At 53.6% G+C, this 15,034-nt stretch overlaps 1 protein-coding gene across 2 annotated transcripts in view; it reads right to left on the reverse strand.

Annotated features, from left to right (window-relative positions):
* The window catches only part of ABCA2 (ATP binding cassette subfamily A member 2), a 36,128-nt gene extending 21,094 nt beyond the window's left edge, over positions 1 to 15,034 (reverse strand). The window contains exons 1-10 of one of the 2 annotated variants that reach the window (XM_087943916.1): positions 14,795 to 15,034; positions 5,970 to 6,063; positions 3,938 to 4,049; positions 2,681 to 2,850; positions 2,376 to 2,503; positions 2,187 to 2,264; positions 1,341 to 1,517; positions 935 to 1,153; positions 432 to 760; positions 163 to 322 (exon numbers count right to left, since the gene is read on the reverse strand). In XM_087943916.1, coding sequence (XP_087800042.1) covers positions 163 to 322; positions 432 to 760; positions 935 to 1,153; positions 1,341 to 1,517; positions 2,187 to 2,264; positions 2,376 to 2,503; positions 2,681 to 2,850; positions 3,938 to 4,049; positions 5,970 to 6,063; positions 14,795 to 14,860 — 1,533 coding nt within the window. In that variant the 5' untranslated portion in view covers positions 14,861 to 15,034. Of the gene's footprint in view, positions 1 to 162; positions 323 to 431; positions 761 to 934; positions 1,154 to 1,340; positions 1,518 to 2,186; positions 2,265 to 2,375; positions 2,504 to 2,680; positions 2,851 to 3,937; positions 4,050 to 5,961; positions 6,064 to 14,794 lie in introns of both variants that reach the window. The other variant, XM_087943914.1, reaches the window with a different exon arrangement.

The raw sequence follows: 15,034 nt of genomic DNA on the forward strand, positions 1-15,034 counted from the left end.
ATGATCCTTTTGGTGTTGCTTCTTCTTGGAGTTGGCAGCTGGGCAGCTGCTGCCTCTCCAAAGGCCAACCACCCGACATGCCAAGGGCGGGAAGGCACCCCTGGACACATCGCCCCAGCAAAGCCTCAAGGCCGAAGCCACCTGTCTCTGCGCCCTGCCCACCTTCAGGATGACTTTATCCACGTCGGTGCCAACGGGGGAATACAGGATCTTGGGGTTGCTGGTCATGAGGTGCACCAGGAGGCCCAGGTTGCGCTGCTCTTTGTTGGTGAAGCCCAAAGAACTCATGTTCCCCTGCCGGAGCGCCTCGGGTTCAATCGTCCTAAAGGGGACAGATTCTGAAGGTCAGCAGCCTACGCCTGCCCTTCAAGGCCGCTCTGGACACGGACCCCAAAGCAAAGCCCAGGCAACAGCCGCCCTGGGACCCTCACCGGTTGTTCCCGCAGAGGATGGGCTGCAGGCCGGCCCAGAGCTGCACGAATGCCGAGCACTGCCCTTGCGGGTCCTCGGATGGCGGCTCACTCTTGGCCCTGCCCTCCTCCGAGCTGGAATTGGTGCCAGAGCTGAAGTTCCCAGCTGAGCCGGTGCTGTTGGGGGCGGCGGGGGGCGCTTTTGCGGCACAGGCCCCCTTGGGGAGGAGCTTGGCCAGAGCGGAGAGGATGTCCAGGTCCTTCAGCACCTTCTCCATTTCCATCAGGTCCTCCAGCAGGGCGTGGAGGCGACTTTGGGCCGCCGTGTGGTTCACCTCGTCCAGCTTCAGCTGCAGAGATGATCAGAGATCTGGTTGCAACCGAGGAAATTCTGCTCCTCGGAAGGGTCCAGGGGGTAACGATCGCACTCGGCGCCCATCCCGGCTAAGGTGAGGCCTTCGGGGCAGGAGGAAGACACCCGAGGGCTGGGGAGGCCGCAGAAGAGCCTGCCCTGCCCACCTCACCTGTTCAGCCACCTTCCGAGCTTCCAGCTGGTCCTTCATCTCCACGGCTAGCTGCCTGAAGTAGTCGGACTGCAGGCTGGCGCTCCGGTTGCAGACCGAAGCACGATAGGCCTGCAGGAGTGGCTCCTGGCTCTCCGGGATGACCAGGATGCGCCTCAGCTCGTCCTGGCTCTGGCGGCACGTCAGGCTCTCCAGCACAGCGGGGGTGAAAAGGATGTTCTGGGGGAGGGAGGAAGCAGTTGTGGTCACTGAAGGAATGGCCGGAGGGCTCGGCCACAACGGCAGAGTTATTGGGGCTGGCGGGGGGAGGTCTGGGACGGGGATGCCCCCTCCCTGCCTTCCCTTCGGGCACCCTTCCTGAAGCCCCCTCCCAGTGAGAGAGTTGGCTTCCTCCTGGCCTCCTCACCTCCACATCCCTCACAAAGGTCTGGGGGCTGTCGGAGCCGGGGGGCTCTGCCATGGGGCTGGCCAGGCCCAAAGCATGTGAGAAGAGTCGGAGGATGGCCTTCCGCTGGGCGCCTTTGGGAGGGCCGCGCAGAGCTTGCCGGACCAGCCCACCTTCCATCATCTTGCCCAGGATGTTCTTCTTATTTATTTTTTAATAATACATTTTATTAAGTTTCCAAATTTTAAAAACACAAAACTTTATACATTGTTATCAACATCAAGACCTCTTTTGCATCTCCTTAACATTTTTCAGTATATGTATTTACTTATCCCTTTACCATTACATCTTACTCTCGCTATAAATCAATATCTTTTATCCTTACACATCAATCTTCTCCATGGTGTATTTACATATTCCCTCATTCTTTTCCTAATTGCCATTTTATTTTATTTTTATTTCTAAACCACTCATACCAGGCCCTATAGTAAATTGAATCTTCCCAGTCTTGTATTTTCGTTAGCCTGTCCGTCTCTATACAATCTATTATATATTTTTATAACCATGTCTTCTGGGGGACCCTTTTTTTCTTTCCAGAGTTGCGAATCAGAAAACTGAACTTAATCCGGAAACTTTTTTTTATTAGGTAGAATAACACAAAAATGCAATAAAACAGATAAGATATATCATGTTACGCATATTAACAGCTGCGAGGATTTCGTACGCACTGCCCAGGAGGGAAGGAGAAGAGCGGAGAAGAGACCAATCCATCCATCGCTCCCAGCCATCCCTCTGTCTATCCTCCCTCCTCCTCCCCCCCCCCCACACCTGCCCTGACCAGCAACATGAGGGTCCAGGAAGCCTCACCTCCGGGTGGCGCCACTTGTCCGCTGGGCTGAAGCCATCGGCAGAGCCGGGAGACACGTCAAAGATAAGGCGGTAGACCTGCGGGAAGAACAATCTTTGACCCTGGTAACTCAACCCCCTCCCCGTCACCCCTCCCCAGCCCTGAACCTGCAGCCGGCTCCCCCCTGCGACACGCCCTCCCCTGCCCACCTCTCTCAGGTTAATGCTGGAGCCCGTGAGCAGCTCCACCGACTCGTTGGACAAGGAGAGGTTCTGCCTGAGGAAGCGGTGGAGCTCCGTCTTGTCCTTGGCGATGGAGTCCAGGGAGAAGCCAGGGGCTGCCAAGGAAAGATAGACGGGGAGGGGGAGGTAGGGCGGTGGGCGCCAAGCAGGGAGAGCCCCCCACCCCTCAGGCGGGCAGCAGCAACAACTTTCCGCAACCCCAGACGAGCCGAGCTGCTGCCTCCTGGCCTGGCCCTTCCCCACAGGGGAGGACCCCCCACCCACCCACCCACCTGCGTGGGTGGTGAAATGGGTCTCCACAGGGCTGGGCCTGGTGCTGCTGCCCAGAGACTCCAGGTGGCGCCGGAGAGACTCCAACTCCTCTTCCGGCCCGGCGTGATCCGGGTCAAACAGGTTGCTCTTCTCCACCACCTCGTTCAGCCGTTCCAGCAGCTGCGTCACCCTGCAGGAAAGATTACCCCCACACACACCCCGTGTGTGTGTGTGAGGCACGTGTGAATGGGGAGGCCACACCCTGAGGGGGGCTCTGGCTCCCTTCAGACCTTTTGCACTTGCCAGGGTTGGTGGAGGAAAGAGCCTGAACAGGTCTGCCCACTTTTTGCTCTCTGGAAAGAACAAAAGATCCTCCCAGCTCAGACGGCCTCCATACTTTTCCTCCTACTTAATTTTATTTATTTGTCAAAAGCTTACAATATAACAGAAACAAGAAGAAACATACGTTTAAATACAAGAAATAGGAACTTATAACTGGGGACAATAGGACAGGGACGATAGGCATGATGGTGCACTTATGCACGCCCCTTACAGATCTCTTAGGAATGGGTATTCTCTCCCTTCCTTTCCTTCCTTCCTTCCTTCCTCCAGCTCCCCCTTCTTTTCTCTCCTCCCTCCCTTTTCTCTCCTTCCTTCCTTCCTTCCTTCCTCCAGCTCCCTCCCTTCTTTTCTCTCCTCCCTCCCTTTTCTCTCCTTCCTTCCTTCCTTCCTTCCTTCCTTCCTTCCTTCCTTCCTTCCTTCCTTCCTTCCTTCCTTCCCTTCCTTCCTTCCTTCCCTTTCTCTGTTCTCCTTCCTCCCCCCCTTCCTTCCTTCTTTCCTTCCTTCCTTTATTTTTTAATTTATTTATTTGATTTGTCAATCGCTTACAAGATAATAGGTATAAGTGTGAATACAGGAAATAGGTAACAAATAAATGGGGACAAGAGGACAGGGACGGTAGGCACAATGGTGCACTTATGCGCGCCCCTTACAGACCTCTTAGGAACGGGGTGAGGTCAATAGTGGTTAGTTTGATTCGATGCCAAGGTGTCAGTTCCACGGGCAGCTCTTCCTGCTCCCCCACCCACCTGGGCCCCCACCTAGGAATAAATGGTTACACCCAAAACTTTCCCCTTGCAACTGGAAGGGTGACCGGCACTTCCTTGAAGGGATCGGGGGCTGGCCACAGAGGCCCCTTTCCCTCAGCAGGCTCCTCTCGCCATACCCTCTTTTTCAACAAAATACCAGAAACCGGGCATCTGGGGTGCCGAACCCACCTGGAATTGGAGTACTGCAAGAACCCGAACTCGTCACGCTGCCCGTCAGGACACAAGGACTGCATGACGGGCAAGATGCCGGCCGAGGTGAGGGGCGCTGCCGTGTAGTAGGCTAGAGAAGGAAGAGCGTGAGAAAAGGGGTGGGTGGAAACCTGACAGGGTATGTAAGAAGACGCACAACACCAGTTCAGAGAGCAGTGCGAAAGTCAGATCAGTTTGCTGTAGTCTCTTCCGATTAGCCAGAGGGACAGTTCAGAGGGTTAAAGGTCAGCGGCCCTTCCATCGAATTCCCCCTCCAAATTGGCCTTCTCCAAGCTTCAGAGGTGCTGGATCATAGGCCCCATGACCCTTGGCAAGGGGGGTATGGGTACTGTAGTCCAGCACCTCAGGAGCATGGAGAAATCCTTGCCCACAGCCAACCTGGTATCTCGTCCGTTCCCAGGCAGAACTCCAAGCCGCTTGCAGCCTCTTACCAAGTGGAATTTGGAGCCAAAAACAAAACCTTCCCCCACGGTACAAGGTTTAACACCCAAACCACCAAGATGAATCTGCTGTAACTCAAATTTTAAAAATAAATAAATACAATTTTGCTGCTGCCTTGCTGCAGACATTGAAAAGTTGGGCTTTCAATGCCCGGTCTGAATTCCAAAAGGTACAGCCTGATCCAATCATTTCACTCCATGAAAGAACAACTATTTTCCAAACAAACACGCACTGAATTATTCTTCTAGGCTTTAGAGGCATTGGAGATTCTGCAAGCGGCTGAGTTGATGACCTATCCAGAACCTCAGAAGCCAGGGAAACAGTGACCTTTGACTCCCCCAGGCCAAAGGGCAGATGGCCTTGGCCAACCGGTTAGTCACATCCTAGAGGGCAAGTTAAAAAGGAGGAGGAGGAATGGGCTAGGGGCAGGAGAGAATTAAGCCAGGATCCAACCCTGATCAACTGCAGGGGAAAAAAAGCAGGATGGGGGAAATAATGAGTAAGCTAGATATAAATCTGGGGAAGGGATTGCAATGGTGGCAAATAACCCCTCTTTGTGGCCTTTTTGTTTGTTTGTTTGTTTGGATTGCCCTGAATTTTTCGAGGCTTTTGAAGATTCTCAAAGCTGCAAAGGAAGCCTTGGTGGTTTTTGGGAACGGGCCTCGGCTTCTGAATTTGCACAGGACTTTATACCCCAACCCCCAATGGTTACCTGCCACCATAACCGGGAGGGCTACGAATGCGAGGAGAGACGGGAGAAAGCTGGGATTAAAACATTAGTCAACTGGGGGGTGGGGAGAGCCTCAAGACGTGGCCTCAGCCCAAAGGAAACCAACTTACAGACTAGAGGAAACACGGGCGCAAAAGAAGAGAGGAAGAAGAAGTCAGGTCAGGGAAAAGAAAAGAAAAATAAAGAGTGGAGGGTGGTGGAGGGGGGAAGAGAAAAAAAAGAAAAAAACATTTCAGAAACAAACGAAAAACAAGCCTCAAAGCAAACGGGGAGGATCGTGGCGATGCCTCCGATGATGGCAGAACTGGCAGCCTGGGCAGCTTCCCATGGGCCGGGGGAAGCGGGAGATGGGGGTACCAAAGAAAGGGGGTGGGCCAGGGGGGCATTGCTAACGGGCACCCAAAGGCTGCTCCTAATTCCAGTGGGGTTTAATTAAGAATTATGACTCTCTGAGCCCTTTGCAGGAGCAGATAAACCCTGATCACCGCAGGGCAGCTGCAACCCTCTGGGATTCTTGCCCCCCACCCCACAGCCAGACCCCTTGCCAGCTGCTCTGGGAAGAGGCTGCCCATCTGCACCAGGGGTGGGGGGATACCTTCCAGGCAGCCACCGCTCCGAGCTGAGGATGCTTTCTGTACAGAAGCTCAGGATGTCGGCAGGGGTATTTTGCGAACTGCAGGGCATCCTTCGGCTCTGCCTTCCCAGGGAGGCCTTGTGGCCCACGGGGGACAGGCTTCACCCTGCGGACTTTGTGCCCGTGGCCATCGGGGGAAGGACTCACCGGTTGTACCCGGTTCCTCCTGGCGGCCAGGCGCTTACCTTCCTTCACCGCGATGGTGGGCTTTTTCTGCCTCAGCCCCAACAGGATGAAGAAGAGCACCAGCGGGATGAAGATTTCGAAGGACAGCACCCACTGCAGAGAGGAGGGGAGGGAAACTTGGATGAGTCCAAGGACAGGGGAGGCCCACCGTTCCCCAAGAGCCTGGCTGGGAGGCCAACCGGGGGCACAGACACCCCTGTGCTGAAGGAGCAGGCTGGTGAAAACCCCTCAAATTTCAGGGTGGCTTATAGGATCCCCCCAAGTCGCCCTCTCCTCTTGGCTAGCAAGGATCAGGAGACAACCTGAGAATGCCAACCAGACCTCCCGACTCACTGACCTAGATTGGAAACATAGGGGCTCCAGGTCTTCAGGGGGCAACAACCCATGTTTGTTCTGCTCGAATGAGGGCCGACTAGTGCAAACCCAGAATGTCAGGCAATTGAGTGTTCAAAGGGGAGGGAGGGAGGGAGGGAGCACTGCTGTGCAAGATCCCCACTAAGATCCTCCCGCCTCGCCAGCACCCCTGCCCACCCCATCTGCCCACCAGGGTGCCCATTTTGCCCTCCCGCCTCCCCTCCAACAGAAGTGACCCCTTTCTTCAGAAGGGTCCACCTGTAAAGGTGCCCCACATGTCCCGTGGCCACGATTGATCTGCTAAAGAGGCCTTCCTTAAAATGGGGAGCCGAGGGGGCTTCAGCACTGCAGCCGTGGTCTTCCTTGGTGGCTGCTTTGGATAGCGGAGGCCACAACTGGGCCACCGAATCCCCCACCTGCCAGATTCCCACATTAAAGGAAGCTCCCTGGAGGGATGTGCAAAAAAACCACCAACGGGGTGGAGAGAAGATTTCGGCATCTTCCCTGGAAGTTACTCAGCGGAGGGTTGAAATTGTCTCTTGAAAATGAAAAGGGGGAAATGCAGGGAAGCGTTCCAGCCAGTAGAAACCTTCCTCTGCTTGGAGGGGAACTGGAAAAGCTGGGGGCCGAGACCCATTCGGGCCTCGGATCCAGCAACTTCTCCTGCCCCAACCCAAGTCAAGCCACCCAGGGTGACTCCTTTGTTTACTCACGGGAAGCTCACAATTGTCACTTTGTCACCAGAAACACCCGCCCCCGTTTCATTAGCTGGTTTCTACCAGGCAGCACCAAGCATTTTTGGCGTCAGAATGGCTGCCTCGCCTTCCGCCATTAACGTCTTGGAAGGAAGCGGCAGCGCCTGGTGTTTGCCTCGGAAAGGGCAGAAGGACATTGTCGTCCCCCCCCCCAAGGGGGCTCAGGGCCATGGGCACCCACAATGCCCCCAAGGGCCAGTCGGAGAGTGCTGAAGCAGACCGAAGAGGGGAAAAGTCGTGCTTGGCACCAGACAGCTCTTTGCCCAAGATGGCCAACTTGAAAAGGGCAAGGAAAGAGGGTGGGCACACAGCCCTCAAGGCGGATGGAACGATTCTCGGGGCCAAACCCCTGCAAGACGAGCCAAACAGCCCAAGGCAGAATATTTATTTCACATGCATTATTTCCTTCTTTGCGACTGGAAATTAAGCAAGTCCTTGCCTGTATATTTCCACAGAGATTTCCTTGAGCAAACTTGCAGCAATAACCCTTGCCTCTGCAGTTAAAAATGTTAACAGAGAATTTTCCAGTTAACACACAACAATCGTAAAGTGGGGGGTGGGGAGATATACAACCCCAGGGCAGAGTGCCCTGCCCAGTCTTCACAGAGCTGGCTACCTGGGCAGGTGAGGCTCCCAGCTAGCCTTTTATGGGAGCAGGCAGCAAGTGGATCAGATCAGGTCTTGTCTCTGGGATCCCTCTCCAATGTTTTTTTTAAAATAGCCTTATGAAGAAGATCCTTTTTGCTACGTTTCCATAGCAACCCAATCCGGGTTTGCATTGCAAGCAGGCACACCGTTCTGCCCCCGAGACACCACGCTGGAGTGAATCACCCCTCGACAGAAACTGGGTTCAGAACCCCGCAAACAGACTGCTGGCACTCACACACACACACACACACACAGAGACAAGTCAACCCCTGTCCACCCACCCCACCCACCCCCAAAATGGGAAGAGAGATGCGCGATGGGAAGGACTCTCCGTTCATCCACACCCCACACCCCGCTCTTGTTTTGGGGTCTCCCGGAAAGAAATTTCTCCTCTCTCCTTGGAAGAGGAGCAGGGTTCCCCCCGTGAGAAACGGAAAGTGGCACTGAGCAGAGTGGAGGGAACTATTCCTGCACAGCTGGGTTACGAGGAAGAGTCTTTTTCTTCCCTTTACACAGCCGCATCGAAAACTTCCTCCAACATCCTATATAGGCTCTTTTGCCGGCTACAGGACAGGCCGGTTGGCAGCTGCCTTTTTTCTTGTCTTTTTTTCTTTTGCACTGATGAAATGGGACAAAGGTCCACCATGCACTCCTCAGCTCAGTGCTTGCTGGCTGAAACTGCCGCCTAGGTGCTCCCTAGGAGTGTTTACCAGATTCACTTTTGACCTAAAAGGAAAGGTGTGCGTGACAGCTGTTTAGCAGGAGATGATAAAACTCACAACACAGCTTGTGATGCAATTAGAGCTTGTGATCCGGGGCTTGGAGAAAGGAGCTAGGGGGAAAGTCGCAAGCATTTCCTCTTCGGGCTAAACTCACAACTGTAAACATGGGCTGAAAACCATCATCTGATTAGAGAAATCCACCGACAGATTACGAATCTTGATGCCCGGGGGCAGTCTATCTTAGTGCTTCTCAACTTTGACAACTTTAAGAGGTGTAGACTCCCAGAATTCCCCAAGCAGCTTGCTGGGACGAATTTAAACGCTTCAGACAATTGACTAAACTCTAGAGCCGTGTTTCCCAACTGTGAGAAAATCAAGATGCAGGGACTTACTCTCCCATAATTCCCCAGCCAGCTTGCTGCCTGGGGAATTCTGGGTGTTGAAGTCCATTCATCTTAAAAGTCTAGCTGGGAAGGGACTGGAGGCATCAGGTTTATTTCCTTTGGACCGAAGGCAAAAAGTTCTCACGCTTTCTCCGTAAAGAATTGCCACATGGGTGCAAATGGGTTTTTAATGCTCTTTCCTGTTAGTGTTCTTGCCGGGGGTGAAATGCCGCTTATTTGGCCCTGCTCACATCTCTTTCACTTCCGGACTGATAAATCAAAGAGTTTGAGGTAAATCATGACCTCGCCCAAGACGAGCAACGCTCAGCAGCTCCCTGGTTTTGCTGCAGCTGCAGAAAAGGTACACAGGCAGAGGCAGGGGGAGGGGGGGCTGGCACTCACTTGCCAAACACACTGGCACTGTGTTTCTCCCGTGGGAATCTTGCCACGCCATCAAGTGCCACCTGCTTTCCCAAGACACGGCAGGTGTGCTTCCGCTCAGAAGGAAGGAGATGTTCTGTTTGAATAGGAGTTGTGCTCAGCATACAGGTTGCTGGTTGCCTCTTATTGTGTCAAAGGCCACCGTGACAAAGGGAAGCAGCCTCGTGGCCTTCAGTTGTGTGAAAGGTCAGGGGCATGGCCACAAGGGTCCCTGCCTAGAGACCCCCACACTGCTTGGGGAAAAAGCAGGCCTTCCCTGTATCGGATCCGAAGCCAGCCCGGCTGCTTCCTCACCAGCCCTGAGTGTTGTATCTGAAAAGATTTCATCCCCGCAGAAGGTCCAGCCACAGAGTTAATCACAAACTTTCTCCAAGTTTTTTTTTCCCTTTAAACTTTCAAAGCACATCCTGTAACCAGTCGGTTCCTGTTTCTAAAGATATGAATTTGGCATCTCTTCCCTGGGGTTCAAAAGGCGTTAAGTGCGATTAAACGGCAGTATTTTTCTCGTTCGCCCCCTCTCCTCTACCTTCAAAGAGAAACAGAAAAGCAGATAAAAAAGTGTGTGGAATAACAGGGGGAGGGGAGGAAATTAACCTGTACAGCTCAAGTTATGCGCCTGGTGGATGCACCCGCCCTAAGTATGGGTGGGTGGTTGCCTAGCACGACACCCAGTTGCGTGCCTAAAATTAGCAACCTGCCAGAGAGCAAGAAGATAAAGAATATTATAATTTGGGATTTATTTTATCAATGGCTAGATAAGAGAAGTAAACTATGTTATGGAAAGGAATAGTATAATATGTAAGATAATATGATGCAATGATGTTATATAATTGAACCTAAGAAAACGAATTGTATGATCCCAGGTTTGTCAAAATAGAGATTTGTTCGGTAAGAAATATATAAATTTATAGTTGGGTCTACTAACAATACAATAATAACACAATATAACATAATATAATATGTACAGTTGACCTATGTAATATGAATGTATGTTCGGAAGGAAAGACCATGGATATTGTGACATTGCATGAAAGAAATGTACCAACCGATACGTTGCATTTTGGAAGATGGTTTTATGTTGATGTGTTATGCTTGTGTTTGTCAGTTAATAAAAAATTAATAAAAAATTGGCAACCTGCCCCTTTATTCATGGCCCTCCAAAAAAACAACAACAGCCCTTCCACTCAGAGATTTTTATATGGGCCTTTGCTCTCCCTCCATCTTCAGCACGTTGTCAAAAGCTGCCAGAGAGTCACCTCTCTTCTCCCTCCCCAAATTTTCATCCACAAAAGATGAGCAGAGCTGCACACCCTGTTCCTAGCTTTAGAGCAGGTGGGTGGGTGGGTGGGAGGGAGGACGGCGGGCAAACACAGAAGATGCTTCCAGCAGCCTTCCCAGAAACTCGCAGCCGAGGTGGCGTTGACGTCCCAGCGGACAAACCTCCCTTTGTCCAGGCGGGGAGGTCAGCTCCAGCAAAATCTCTCCATTTGAAACAGGAAGAACAATGGAAAGACCCACAACCGAGTGGAGGCTTGTGTGAAAGCTGCTTTCTAAAGGGTTGCCTTCCCCCTCCAGATGTTCCTTCATAAAGATTCAGCTCTGCAAAGTCTCTGTAAACAAACCAGCATATTCAAAAGGCCCATCTGGGTTGATGTGCACCATGTGGTTCTGGCCACCAGATCGGGCCAGACCCGGGAACCCAGGAGAGGAGCCTCACCGTGCAGAGGAGACCCAGTCCTGAAACAGGGCAGCCTGTCTACCCTCGTGTGGATCCGAAGCCAGGAGATCCCTGGAGGTAAATCAAACGCAGCCACATTGGCCCTGCTTAGGAGACAGCTGCACGTGGTCCTTCTGTGTGAGCACCTCTCCTTCGCTCCTCTGGCCAGACCAGGAGAATAATGGCAGATTCCCTCTTTTGAGGATGCACCAGCCTCCTGTGGACGCTTCAACCCACCCAGCCTGATTTCCCAAGAGGTTGGGGTGGAGGGGGCAAAGAAGGGGCTTAAATGCGACCCCTCCCTTTAGAGCAGTGGGTCTCCATCTTGGCAACTCTGAGGATGGATAGATTTCCCTCTCCCAGAATTCTCCAGCCCGCTTTGGGACTCAGGTTCTCTCTCCAAACACAAAGTTTGTTCTGCTCTTAGGAAATCCAGGGTCGGTCTCTATTTTGCTATGCAAGAGAGGCAGGAGGGAGGGGCTGCCACAGAAAAGGAACAAAAAAAAAAACCAACAGAAGAATTTTTTTTTCCCAGAAAAAAAAAAAAAAAAGCACAGGGGTTTTATCTAGCCAGGGCTAAAGAAGGAACTCTCTGTTGGGTCTGGCCCAGGCTCAGCTCTGGGTGTCAAGATGGACACATCCATGCAGGTCTGGTCAGCGTCCACGCAAAAGCCTCCCCTGCCTTTGGGGGAATGGTTTGGTCCCTGCAAGGTAACCGGCAGCCTGAGATTTTGGAAGGTCTCCCATGCGAGCGCTGGCCGGGGTGCGGCGAGCTTTCCTACCCAAGAAGCCCGAAATCCAGCCTCTCCGCTGGGAAAGGGACCCAAGTCTGCTCTAGGCAGAAGAAGCTCCTGCGGAATTTATGCCCCCCGAAGCTGCCTTGGTGCTGCAGAGGGCTTAGCCAGATCCTCCACGGCTCCTTCATTACAATGGACATAAATTAGGGGGGAGGAACCAAGAGTCCTGGAAGACTGTCTTCTGCAGAGGCAAGGAGCCACGGCTGCAAATGAAATGACAATTCCTAGAACGGGCAGGCTGTTGGGTTATTCGGAGGGAGGGAAAGCCAGCAGAAGGTCCTGCCGGGATGGAGGAGGAGAAAGAGGAGAGCCCAGTGCAAGGGAAGGAGACACACCAGCTGCCAGGAGGGCTGAGATACAACAGAGCATCTCTTCAATGGCCCTGTCCTCGTGCAGCATAAGGGGCCCAGAAAGGCCCCTGGGAAGGCAGAGGGGAATGGAAAAGACCCTCCAGCCCTGGGTGGCAGAAGAATGCCCACACCCCCTGCTTCAGTAGGTAGCCCCAAACCCCCTCCGTACGATCGGAGCCCTGGTCCTGAGCTGGGAGGAGGGAAAAAAACGAGGCATGTGCTGATTTCCACAGGTGGAAGAATCCTCTCCTGGATTATGAACCACAATTCTGGTTTTTCAAGCTCTTGGCTGCATCCCAAGGCAGCCGCGGATGAAGCTGCCCCTTCAAAAGACTGCGGATGATTAATTCTGCAGAGCTCACGTAATAACATCACGGCCTTTGGATAACTTTGGGGAGCTTCTCTTGCACTTCGCCCTCTAACTCTCTTGGCGAGCTCCCTGCAGGCTTCGGCCTCCTTTCCCCAGCGGGAAAAGGGCAGTAGATAAAATGCCAATGGTATAAGGCAGTGGTGGCTAACCTTTTTTGGGCTCCTGTGCCAAAAAAACTAGCCCCGTTTCATCACTTCCTGTTTTTCCAAAAATACCAGAAGTGACGAAACGGGGCTAGTTTTCGGCCTGCAGAAGCCTGCAGAAGCCTTCCTCAAGCTGTTAGGAGGCCAAAAAAGGCCTCAAACCTGCCAAAGATCAGCTGTGAGGGATGCGCATGCCCAGGGAGGTAAGTTTGCCTGCAGCTTGCATGCTGGCACAAATGGTTCTGCGTACCACCTGTGGCATGCATGCCATAGGTTCACCCTCACGGGTTTAAGCCCTTCGGGCCAGCCTGGTGCCTTAAAGCCTGGTGGTGCCTCTGCTTGACCACTTTTATACCAGTGAAGGCTGGTCAGATGAGTTTCCCCAGCAACCATAAGGGGAATTCCCACTCCTCACTGCCCCTAGACCCCCACCCCTTATAAGGAGGTGAGATGACCCAGGGTGTGGCCCAAAGGCAATACAGCCAAATAAACAAGAAGAGTCCCTTTATTATCTCCAACTTTGCCCCCAATGTCCAGGTTATCTTCGGCTGGAGAAAAACTCTCCCAGGAACAGCCTTTAAGTGGAGGAAATTCAGTCCAAAACAAGGTACATACAGACTAACTAAAAATCCACACAAACCAGGAACGCAGATAAGCCATGACAATTCACGATTTTCTCCCAACAATTTGCTGCATGCAGCCTCCCTTTTTAAACACTGTGTTCCCAGCTGCAGCTAATGAAGGGAATCAGGGCCCTTTCCTCCCCTGTAAGCCATGCAACTCACATTGCTCCCTTCACGGTTCCTCCCTGCATGCCCTAGGATGAAGATGGGGTGGGCCTGGGTCTTCCTCTGAATTCCCTCTCCCTTGCTCTATCTCTCCCCTGCTCTGCCCAGCCGGACTGTGCCCTTCCCGTTTCTTCCACAACCAATGGAGCCACACTCCCACTCCCTGTCAGCTGTTCTGCCTCCCCCTCCAAAATAGATTCTGACAGGGGCATGACAGGACAATACCCCTTCCTAGAAGAGTCATAATGGCACAGTTAGCTACTGCAGGAAGGGCTGTTTTCTCCACAATTAGCGTAATTCACACCAGTGCAGGACCTGTGGCCATGAGTTCCACAGGCCAGGGAGCGCGTAGAGCTCCCGAAAGGCAGGGCAAGCAGCTGGGAGCACAACGCAACGCGAGAACCAAACCTCCCCGGTGTGGCTGGTGTTAACAAAGGAAAAATGCCAAGTTTATTTTTAAATAGGGGAGCAGAGATAAAACTGTGTCAACAACGAGGGGCGCGCAATAGAGTTTAACTGCTCTTGGCTCGGTTTAGCACAATTTGGGAACTCAGCTGCCCCTGGCTTTGCCTTCCAGGGGAGGCCAGACACCACCAGGGTATCATTCCAACAACCCTGGCTCAAGGAACACCTCCCCAGCCTCCCATATGGTCTTGAAGGGCTGGGAAACAACACAGAAATTGGGCAGCCGGGGACGGAGGGGCACAAGAAGGGACATCCACCTCCTGCTCTCTAGATATGATGGACTACAACGCCCATGATTCCCCAACACGTTGGCTGTCTCCAAGCGGAGGAAGGCTCAGGATACCCCATCCCGCCCTTGACCTGGAAACCAGAGGGAAGAGCAGCCACAGGCAGGGACAGCTCCCCGTTGGTGGACAGGTGGAGGCAACCTTCACCCAGCCTCTCTGCAGCCACCCCCCACGGGAGAATCAAAGGGGGGGGTGTCTTCTGGGCCCCAGGTTGGCCCTCTCTGCGGGGACAGCTGCCCTTCCAGCCAGCGGCAGAGGGTCTTCAAGCAGATTCCCTCCCCACAGCCAGGTCGGGGTTGGGGGGGGACGCAGAGATTGGCTGCAGATCGGCCTGGGGATGGATGGGTGTGTGGGAGGCTTCCGACTCCCATCCCAGCTGCTCGGGGGAGCCTTTCCTAAGCCGCCCCCGCCCCTTGCAAAAAATAGTGCAAGAAAATCTCGGCCATCCCCAAGTCCTCCGGACTCTGTTGAAGCCCCGCCGCCCGAGGAGAAGGGAGGAGCGGGGTGGGGGCGCAAGCCCCCGTCCCCTCCCTTCCCACAAATTCTTCGGACCCTCCCCACCTCCAGATCCTCGCCCCCCCCGACCCCGCAGACCGCTACTGACCGGGCTGCGTCGCTTCAGCGTCACGTTCTTCCATAGCAGGAGATAAAGTTGGTGCAGGAAACCCATCGCGTCGCCCTTCCCTGGGCATCAGCTGCAGGGAGGGACGGGGCTGGGGGGGAGGAAGGGGCGCAGTTGCAGCGTCCAAGGCCGCCCACCGCGGAGACCCCCGCGCCTTCCTCGCCGAAACGGAGCAACAGCCGGTCCTTTCTCCCTGCTGCAGGCGGGCGGAGGGAGGAAGGG

Source organism: Notechis scutatus, chromosome 15 (assembly GCF_049901735.1).
Source record: "Notechis scutatus isolate UNSWTSFEM ecotype Mainland chromosome 15, rNotScu1.2, whole genome shotgun sequence".
NCBI classification, from domain to species: Eukaryota; Metazoa; Chordata; class Lepidosauria; order Squamata; family Elapidae; genus Notechis; species Notechis scutatus.